Source organism: Hippocampus zosterae, chromosome 6 (genome assembly GCF_025434085.1).
Source record: "Hippocampus zosterae strain Florida chromosome 6, ASM2543408v3, whole genome shotgun sequence".
NCBI lineage: Eukaryota > Metazoa > Chordata > Actinopteri > Syngnathiformes > Syngnathidae > Hippocampus > Hippocampus zosterae.
In genome coordinates this window covers 9,024,314-9,035,624 of record NC_067456.1, presented here as the reverse complement: position 1 = coordinate 9,035,624, position 11,311 = coordinate 9,024,314, and the positions used below count along the sequence as shown (strand labels likewise).

Sequence of the window (11,311 nt, the reverse complement as noted above, 5' to 3'; positions counted from 1 at the left end):
TTAAAGTGAAAGGCATATTTCAAACTCCGGAAAATACTCTCGGATGGACAATTACTGCATGTTTTCTGTATTGTATTAGAAATGGCAAATATTCCAATTTGAGATGGATTTTGGAGTTGCTCCCTGTATGCTATGAGTAAAAAAGTGAGTTTCCCTTCTTACATTTGAACCAATCAAGCAAGTGTTTCACAATACTGTACATTCATTGCAATGAATGTCAATTTTAAAAAAACAAATTAATGCTTGTTACATAATGGATTGGGACCTATCGCTATCAATGTCTGCCTGCCAGGAATGAAGTGAGTCATGTGGCATTGAGTGACTGGAGCTGCGTTCATGAGGGCTGCAATTGTAACACCAGGCGAGATCTCCCAAGTAGCAGCAGCACATGACCACACAGATGCTTTATCTGCACTGAATGAGTCGTCTCACGCAGCACTTGGTAACCATCTCAACCATCCAGCACTTTGCATTTAATTTGCAGTTCCACTGGGCCAACACGATTGAGTAACGACAGACTGATGCCTGCAATTGAGTGGTGAATAAGTCACAGCTTAGTCACCAGACTACACGTTCAGCTGGAATACACGACAGCAGTGATTGTCAAAAGTGTGGCATGCATATAGGTGGCTTGCTTTTAATGGGATGTGAAAGAATTGCCACACTAGGCGCTCCGAAGAGACTACGTCAACATGAAGCCCATGTCCATATGCAGGTGGTCAAATGTGAGAAATCTTTCCCGCCCAAACTCATAGTCCACATATTGGTTGTTCTCATCAGGCTAAAAAAAATAAGCGCACATGACATGCTCACACTCGCACCACCAACAACAACCAGGCACTCTAAAGTGGCCATGCCACCCCAAAGTCCTTGCCCACATGTTGGCTGTTAAGTCGAATTTTGGGGAAAAAAAATTAAATCTTTTTGTGACATTCATGTACTCACGGTCAACAATGAGGCCTTCAAATGCGGCCACACCAGCCCCAACGCCTCAGTTCACACACTGATTGTCTACTCTTAAAACATCAAGAAACATCATTGGAAAGGCTTTGTTTGATTGATAATGAATAAAGCATTTAGATTGTGACAGTACAAGAACACGGTTTAAATGGATTATTAACTACACAATTCAACAAACACCTTGTTTCCTGTCAGGCATTATCAAAGTCGTTTATTTTAGTTCTAGTTGAGTGCGTGAGGTTTTCGCTTATGTTTGTCAAGTCAACAGTATTTATAGAGCACTTTCAAACAGCCATCATTGCATACAAAGTGCTGTACATGGAGCAATTTAACATGCACAATAAACAGTAAGACGAAATGGTAATAAAGGCGGTAGAAAGCACCAAGCAGTAAAATCATGCTGAGTCGAACGCCAAAGAATACAAGTGAGTTTTGAGGAGGGCTTTAAAGATGGGCATCGAGGAGGCTTGCCGAATGTTCAGTGGGAGGTCATTCCAGAGAGAGGGACCAGCAACAGAAAAGGCTCGATCCCCTCTGAGCCTCAGTTTAGTTCTTGGCACTTCTAATAATGTCTGTTCCACAGACCTGATGCGAGGCAGGTGTGTAGGGGCGGATGAGCTCAGAGAGGTAAGGTGGCGCGAGATTATTCAGAGATTTGAAAACAGAGGAGGATCTTGAAAATAACTCTAAAATGAATGGGGACCAGTGAAGGGATGCCAGAGTAGGAGTTATGTGCTCCCTCTTACGAGTACCAGTCAAGAGGCGAGCAGCGCCATTCTGGACCAGCTGAAGGCGCTTAATGGAGGACTGGCTGACTCCAAAGTAAAGGGCATTGCAGTAATCGAGCCGGGATGTGACAAAGGCATGAATTACTGTCTCAAAGTGTTCATGTGAGAGGAGAGGTTTTATTTTGGCCAGCTGTCTAAGGTGAAAGAAGCTGGATTTAACAACGGCACCAATTTGCTGATCGAGTTTGAAATCACTGTGCAGTTTAAGGCCCAAGTTTGAGACTGCTGACTTAAGATAAGGAGACAGGGGAGTGTACAAGGGCCACTGGGACCAAACAATATCACCTCTGTCTTCTTTTTGTTGAATTTCAAGAAATTTTGTGCCATCCAGGTTTTGATTTCTTCCAGACAGGATAGGAGTGGCCTTAATGAGAAGGCGTCTTTCTTGCTCAGAGGGACATAGATCTGGCAGTCATCTGCTATAGCAGTGGAACGGAATACCATGTTTCCTTAAGATGGAACCCAATGGGAGCAGATACAGCGAGAACAGCAGAGGCCCCAGAATTGAGCCCTGTGGAACACCACATGACAGGGGAGCAGTGCGTGACTCAGAGCAGCCAAGGCTGACACAAAAGGTTCTGTCAGCTAGAGAGGACCTAAACCACTCAAGAGCACTGCCGCCAATGCCCACCAAGTGCTGCAAACGAGTCAGCAGAATACTGTGATCCTAGCTGTAGAGACCTTATCAATGAAAAACTGAAGGAATCTGTTGCACATCTCGGGTGAAGAATCCGAGCAAGTAGGCAGAGGGGGTTTGAGTACAGAATCTATCGTTTTAAATAGTGCGCGTGGGTTGTGACGGTTAGCTAGAATAAGGTCCGACAGATATTCTCTTTTGGCTTCTTTCACTGTGAGCTGGTAGTTACGCCATCAGTCTTTCCAAATTTGATAAGAGACATGCAATTTGTCTTTTTTCCACTTGCGTTCAGCTTTGCGACACCCCTGCCTAGCTGCACGGGTAATGTCGTTAAACCATGGCTCGGGTTTAGGTTTTGGGAGCATAGTTTTTGAAGGAGCCACCAAATCCAGGATGTCACGGCATGACGAGTCGAACCAAGAGGTGAGTTTGTCTGCAACGTGGCGATGCAAACGCTCAGCGGTTACGCAGGCATGCGTTTGCATCATTTGTTGCCCAATTGATTTTCACAACAGTCGTTTTCCAACGGCTTTAACTGCGTGTTTTCTGCATAGCTGACAGATGACTCGCTTGGTGACGCATACGCATCGACAACCACCGTTGTCCCCCGTCTGGTAGACTTAAAAAGTGCACCTAAGGCGACATGTTGATCATGAGTGAACAATGATTTCAAAGTGGTTTCTGTGGTTGGGCTCACAGATTTGAAAGCTCAGATGCAATTGTTGCAGGTTTGCACATTAAAGATAACGTAGTTTCAGTTCAAGTTGGCAAGATGCATTCACTGGACATGTCGATACATTGTGTTTGTTTGATTAAATGATACATTAATGTGGTGCATCCATTAAAAAAAACAAAACAAAAAGGGGAAGGCAAAAACATATTTGGCTTGCTTGCAAATGCCACATCCTCCTAAAAAAGAGGCACAGCCCCCCAAAAAAACAAACCAAAAATTTCACTTGTTTTATTTCTTATATTTTCAACAGCACTGGTCATATCAGGGGTGAGGAACTTACGGTGCGTGTACCAGTCATGGCCCCGTGGGAGCGTTTGAGCTGGCCTGCTTTGTAATTTTTAAAAAGAAATAAAACCTCGGAAAAACAAGGATAACAAACACAAATATGAAATAAATCAACATCAAAATGCTTTTGGTGTACCATAATAAAGAAGGTCATCATTATTTTCATGAATTTAGTATGTTCCTCTGAGGATTTAAAACTAAAATGTTTGGACAGCTCTGATTTGGGTAAGTTTGAATAAAATGAAAACACACACACACACACACCCACGACTTTGATAGTTTCACAGTTGGCACTGGCACAACCAAAGGCAATGAATGAATGAATACAAAATATATCCATTTAACACTGCATCTGCCCACCCATCAAGTGTGAAATTAATATGATGTGGTTCAGTTAGCCAGTGGTGGCTTTGTGCGAGGTAAGCAAAGCTGCACTAAGTTTGTTTGTTTTTTGGAATGCAGAAATTTGCGTCAGCTAGTAGTTTGCTTCCAATACGCAACACTTTGTTGTCGATAAGCTGGAGGCACAAGCGTGGCGGTGTTTGTGTTTGGCGACGTGTTCATGCGGCGCACGCGCGCACGCACGCACACGCGCACACACACACTCTACAGCCATGAGTTGAAATCCACCCCCATGGTCCTAAAACAAGCTATTTTCAGGAAGATGATTAATAATCTGCACAAAATATGCTATTCTTGGTCTTGGGTGGTACATATTTTAACGAAAGCATGTCACAGACATCCTACTATGATACAAGACATTGGTTTTAAAATATGGGAGAAAAAAGTCATTACGCATTTCTCATAAAAACCGAGTCAGCTTTCAAGTGAAATTTCAGAACAAACCTAAAATGCACAATAACCTTTTCAGGTGAACTTAACTTGACCTTCCCTTATCTTTTGAAATCCTGGTACACACATTCTCTCTGGTCTACACTTTTTGTACAACTTGCTGTTTCAACTTCTTTCTCAATGGCAGGTACTAGTAACTTTGCCTGTATTCCCTAACATTTACTATTACGTGTACATGGTAAAAGATTACTGTAATGAGTTGCATTTGCATATTTGTTTGCCAACGTATGCTGTCACATTACCGGTATTTAGGCGAGTATACTAGCAAACAGTTTTGATGAACGTGTGAAGGTGGTTTCTTTCTGAAGAATAATTTAATTACTGACAACAGTTGTGCATGCGTTTAATGTCTGAATATCGTACGCGCTAGATGCATGGTGTTGATGCTTCAGTATCGTCTCCGTCTTTGTAACATCTTGTGGCATGTATAGTTACCGTATTTGCCACACTGGAAGGCGCACTGGATTATGAGGGGCACCTTCAATGAATGGCCTATTTTGTTATTTTTTTCATAACTTGGGCGCACCGCAGTATAAGATGCAATTTACAATGCATCCACTAGATTGAGCCACACTCAAGGAAACGCCAACAGAACAATCAGATGTCAGTAAAACTTATTTAACAAAGCAGCAACACGGTTCACTTAACCAACAGCAAGTTATAACATTGACTCGTTAACATTGAACTCTCTTGCCGCTGCTCTATTTCCGTGTTCAACTGCGAAACCTTAAGTTTGAACTCTGCGTTGTCAGCATGTCGTGAGCAAGGAGCTATTTTGGGGTCAAAATATTACCGTAATGACCATATACAAGGCACATTGGATTTTAAGGCGCGGTGTGAGCTTTTAAGAAAATGGGGCTGAGTCGATTTCTCCTGTATTGGTCCATCTATTGATCAAACAACTGTTATAGTGCATTTTCAGTCCATCCTGAAACGTCACCCAAAAAAGTTTTTCTGTATGTCGTCCGGTACCTGTGTGTCTCCTTTCAGGACAGTGGAGGTTTTTCAAGGTGCCAGACTCTCCATTACAAGCCCGCTCGCAGCGAGCACACAAGCCTCCCATTATATTCACAGCAAATGGAATTTCATTCCTCCGTGACACACGGCATATATCCAACCCATGGCACACTGTTGTAAAATGTCCCTCCCGCTCGGCAACGTGCTCACATCGAGCCGAAAATTTCTTGGTAACACAGTAAAGTGCATGTGCTCCCACCCCTACCCAATTGCTCCTCCTGCCGGGGTGATTCTTTGAGGTGGTTCAGTCAGTGCTGCCGTAGTGGTTGGAATTGGGTGGGTTCTCTTGTAAACTGGTGTGCTGGCCTCCGTCCCCCTGGGACACGCCCACCTCAAGGGGCTGCTGGAAGAAGTTGGACACGCAGAACACCTGCAGGTAGACCCAAAAGTACTTTGACTCTGAATTCAAAAAGATACTTGTTTAGAAAAAGACACGAGTGCTGATTCTACTCCCGTGCCGATTCTAAAATTTACTTAAGTACAGGGACGGAGCTTCGTGTTCCTCTCTGGTCATCCCCACACGTAGCGGAGAAAAGAAAAAAAATTGTCGACACCCCTGCTTAGGTGCGAAAGTAAAACGCCAAGGGGTCAGAACTCACAGTGAAGGAGGCCACAGCGCCACCCTGCAGGAGGCCGGCGAGCACGTCGGTCCAGTGGTGCTTGTAGTCGGACACGCGGGACAGACCCACGTAGACGGCGGTGGCGAGCAGGAAGAACTGCACAGTGGGCCGCAACAGCCTCGCCCACTTGGCCTTCAGCCTGGCTTGGATGTACAGCTGGCGACGGCAGAAAATGATTTCATTGCTTTAAGATACACAGATATAGATGCTGTCAATTAGATTGACAGTGATGCCTTAATTTACAAACTTCATTCATTCAGCGACCAAGATCCGTCACGCAATAACACAATAAAATGTAAATAAACAGTTTATAAATCATGATTTCATGAAAACATTGAAAAACAAAATGACTTCAAATAAAAATACAGTAAAGCAGACAGTTGTGTTTTATATGAAACAAATAAGTAAAAAAAATCACTCACTAAGATAATACAGTAATTTTGATTATTGCCTAAAAGACTTTTGAAGTTCAAATTCATTCTTATAATAAACTGCAAGGAAAATGAAAAGCCACTGTTTGTCGTTCAAGTTCATAAGATAAGATATCCTTTATTTGTCCCACAATGGGGAAATTTACATAAATGGGACAACAATTTTACAAGATAGCAGACGCAGCAACAGATTTAACTAATTTTCGAACCCTACTCTCATAGCGCTATGTAGATTGCAATTTTGCTATAAGTTGCCATATCACCTGTTACGTTATGATTTTGGCATTTCAATTTTATATAGTCGATCCGTGGTCCCCAACACTGGATATTTTTCCAATTTTGTACAACGGTTATCTTGTTTCAAATACAAAAAAAGATTTTACTTACAACAAGAAACAACATGCAGTACATGGAGAACGACGAATGACCAGAGTAGAAGGACAGCCTGCAAAAATAAAAAAAGTTAACATAAATGCATGAGAATATTTGGACCAATAATAATTATTTTTTACATATTGTCACAGTCCAACAAAAAGCATGCAACTCCAAATATAGTGAGATTTTCTACATTTTTAAATATATGGCTGAAAATGAAGAAAAGAAAAACGGAGGAAAAAACATAATAAATATGCTTTATTTGGACAACAACAATATTCAACTTTTATTTCTACCCTTTGTATGTGAATAAAATTACAACTATGATTTTTTTAAATCACAGTTGAACTGATTCACAGTTCATAAGAATAAAAATGAATGACTCTTAATTTATTGCCGTTCTTATTTTTATAAACCTATTACGGTGCTTTAAGTACAAAAAAACCCAAGCGGAGTAATGTTTATACCTGGCTTCATCCACCAGGAACTTATCGCCTGTACAGGTGAAGTTCTCCACGTATCCTCCAGCTTGGCAGTTGATACGATCCCACCGTGGCTTGCACACGGCCAGAAAGTGAGGCCGGAGACGCCCCACGGAGTACTTGGCGATATCCGTCAGCGACTGGCTGGCCGCCGCTCCGAACAAGTAGCAGCCCACGGCCTTGTAGACACATGCTGCATACTTGCAGCCAAGCGTCTTCTTCTTGATGTGGGACAGGTAGACGGAAAGACACTCACCACAGATGATCTGTAAAGGAAGCGAAAGTGTTAGAGAGAGGGGGAGGATGGATGCCACCGAATGGATGACGTCACGATCTCGCAGACTTTCCCATGCTTACAGCAATGAGCGTGAAGGGGATCATAACGCCCCCAAGGAGTTGGTAGGAAATGGTGTCCTCTTTGAGGGGGTAGCGGATGGACTCATCATCGCAGAAGAAGCCTCGTTTGAAGGGGTTGTGCTGAGGAGTCAGGATGAAGAAGGGGAATCCCACTAGTGGTGGGGCAAACGGAGACACAAACATGGATCGTCAATTGTTTTTCACTAGAAAGCTAAGATTCCAATTTAAACTTGATTGTGTGATGACTTCGAAACAGTCACAATAATGAGGCATACCCTTTTGCCTATCACAAAAGTTTTTTTTGAACTCTGCATCTGCTTATGTCTGGGTCAGGGTTTGCTGCTGTGGTCTTTGATATCTATTTTTTTCGCACAGCTGTGTGTATGTACAGTACATTTGTACACATGACATAAACACAACAACAAACAAATCTAAGCTATGGCATACATTTAGGGGGAATGGAAAGAAGAAAGCGAGAAAAGATAAGGACAGTACAACTTTTGTCACTGGCAGTCTCGGAGACAACATTGAGATTCAATAATGAGACAAACACTTGAGCTGAGCGTGACTTCAGAGGCGAACAATCAAGTATTTTTCTGTTAAATTATGCTTGATTTCTAAAGGGTTGGCTTTTGTTAATTCTAACACGGAGAATTAAGATAAGTTTAGTACTATACTACTGAATGACTCTTTTTCCTTCTCAAACCCAGACAATGACACATTTTTGCTTTTTAAGTGAGTCGACTGTTTGTAATTTGGCCCTGCGGTGATATTACAAAACATCTTCAAACAGACTGGAAAACTAGATGGTGTTACTAAACAGCAAAATACATGACTACATACTGTATCAAAGAGGGAAATTACACCGATTAGTCTCATGGCACAAAACTGACTGTTATGGATGCAGAGGGCTGACTGCAGACTCAGTGGCATCCTTTCTGTTGGTGCTGCAGGTTTCTTATGATTACAAAGCAAATACAGTAGTGGACTAAAAATACAACTTTGGCCTGGAAAACTCACACACGGGGTGGAACTTTTCCATCTCCCTGTCTGCAGTTCCTCACATCAAGCTTCCCAATGTGTATAGTATTTACATGCTGTTAACGCCAATTGAAAAAATACACTTTAGGAATAATATACTTAGGAGAAGTGGTAGTTTTGTTTGGCCTCTTTGTTGTGTAAATAGAAATACAGTGAACGGTATATTAAAGCGTGGACACATACCGAGAATGAGACAAGTAATGTCCAGCAGGAAGTATGGAATTCCAGAAACTTCAAACATGTTGTCTTCTTTTTGTTGTAAATGAAAATAAAAACGTGAATAAAAATCCTTTAGCTCCGATTGTCTTATTCCATAAAACACACCACCTTCATGGTGCCAAAATTATTAAAAACACGAAAACAAAGTGACACAGTTAACTCATCCATGAGTGGACAGCTTCAGGTCCGTCAAAATTGTCCGAACGAACGCATCTCTCCACAGCTGCGTTTGAGTAGAACTTCACCGGTGTGCCACAGAAACCAGAACCCCGTTACCTTTGTGAATAATGAGAATGTTTAGTTCTGCTGGGAAATATCGAAAGTTTGCGTCAGATAATCCTGACAGTTGAGCTTGAGAGTCAAAAAGATGTTACCGGTATATACCAGATATTCTAGATGTGCTATATGACAAAAATATCGCAGTTGTCAATTCCTATTCTGTTTCTAAGTCAAAGTTGTTACGTCGAACAAATACAGTAGAAGGAGAAATGACAGTAACGAACATTCCGTTTGCCGATTTAACTTGAATGCAGCAGAAAATACGGAAGTGGGAAGTAAGAGTAGCCAATCACGTGCCAGGCATGCCCTCGGACGATTGCCACCGCGAGGCCCCGCCTTTCCCACATGTCACTCATCCTGAGCTACTATAATGAGGTTTAGAGGAGTCACAGTGTCATTAAAACATGCTCACACTGCACTTTGCTCGATGAGATTTCGCCTCGAGCCGATTCCACGCGCGTTTCGCGTTGTCTTTGATTAAACAATGTCAGGCAAAAACACAAGAGGCCCTCGGGTTACAAAGGAGTTAGAATTTGGATAAACAGGTTTAAAATCCTGACTACAATAGGATATAAACCACATCTGGTACAAAATATAAAACAAATGAATAAAAAGAGTAGAAGTTAATTGTCAAGCTAAATATAAAACAGAAAATCAAACATATAAAACAACGCACAAGCTTCAGCTTCACCTAACATGTCCGTTTCTCTTAATGCTAACGAACAATGCAACACCATAGCTAACGAAAAGCTTCAGTGTTGCGGTGGGGTAATCCATTAAGCAAATGCTACTTCAACACACGGCATTTAATAAGCCAATATTCACAGGCATCTATTTGTGTCCTCAGTAAAACTATAAATATTACTGCAACTTACTGTGGAGCAGTAACAATTCATGATTTTTAATTTTTTTTACTCTTTTGAGTAAAATCAGATTTTTATTTTGTGTGAAAACAATACATTTTTGAAAATAATTGCTGAAATCATTTTAAGACTGAGAACCATGTTGCATAGAAATGTGGGGAGACGGTGTTAACCTGTTTTACACCATTTCTATTTTCCAGATTTTTTTGGGGGGGTGGGGTGGCTAAATCCAGTAATGCATTTAGTGCTCCTGCATGAGTCAGTCCTCTCGCTTTGTTCATATCAGCTGTCATCCTCCTCAATCTTCCAGCTGCCCTTGACAATATCCCTGTAAATTTCCCCGGTGTGGGACAAATAAAGGATATCTTATCAACCATTCTATCCTCATCTACTGCCTGCATTCACTCTTCGACACAACCAAATAGGAGAACTTCACCGGTGCGCTCACACCTAGCAATACTCCAAAGATACTGATAAAAAAAAACAACTGATCTTCATTAAAAACTGCTCCATCTTAAGAATGTGTGCCCAGCTCAGTGCTTGATGCCCCCCTCGTGATTATGCGCAGCTCCTCCAAATCAAACTTAATCATCCAGTCACCCTACCTTCACTGCCGCAAACCTGCACTCACTTTGACAGCAACCAACATGTCAAATCTCCAAAATAGCTTTCTTTCCTCAGAAAAACATGTCTCATCTCCACCCTCTACACTACTGCCGAAACTCTGATTCACAGCTACATCACTTGCTGTCTTGACAAAATTCAATTGCATCAATAATATCAGCTCATCCAGACCTCCTTCGTTCCTGTGACCACATCATCCTTGTCTCCAAAAACTCCACTACAATCTCCCCATTCTCCAACATATTCAATTCATACACCACCTTTCCTCCATACCATGAACCAAACACAAAACCTTGGGGGACAGATTCTACTCTGTCGCTGTCCCTACCGTCTGGAACTGTCTCGCGCGACATAACAAGACTGCACAAACCTCACATCCTTTAAATTGCTCCTCAAAACCCAATTGGTCTGCTCTGTTTTCATCACCTGACCATTGTCTCACTTTTAGATGTAACTATTTATTTACTGTGTTGAATTTCATGTTCTTTTTCCTGAATTATTTTTGTTGCGGTTTTATTTGTTGTGATTGTTTTTTTCACTGCATTTCTATTCTGTAATATAATTTGGAACTTAAGAACTTTTTAAAGCACTCTAAAAATAATATCTACATTTTTTCTTCTCCTTATTATTATTATTATTATTATTATTATTATTATTATTATTATTGGCGACGCAGTGGACTACTGGTTAGCGCATCGGCCTCACAGTGCAGAGGTGCAACAATTAATTTTGTTGCGGTTTTATTTGT

General features: G+C 41.5%; 1 protein-coding gene and 1 long non-coding RNA gene across 2 annotated transcripts in view; one reads left to right on the top strand and one right to left on the bottom strand.

Moving 5' to 3' along the window:
- LOC127601756 (uncharacterized) overlaps positions 1–11,311 on the top strand; it is a 65,090-nt gene that overhangs the window by 14,034 nt on the left and 39,745 nt on the right. The gene's annotated exons all lie outside the window — the stretch shown is intronic.
- On the bottom strand, positions 3,333–9,342 carry LOC127601714 (phospholipid phosphatase 1-like). The gene is made up of 6 exons (XM_052067277.1): positions 8,762–9,342; positions 7,538–7,689; positions 7,166–7,446; positions 6,711–6,768; positions 5,872–6,048; positions 3,333–5,642 (listed from the first exon to the last, which is right to left on the bottom strand). Exons 1-6 carry the CDS (start codon positions 8,817–8,819, stop codon positions 5,517–5,519), a joined length of 852 nt encoding a protein of 283 aa, XP_051923237.1. The 5' UTR covers positions 8,820–9,342; the 3' UTR covers positions 3,333–5,516.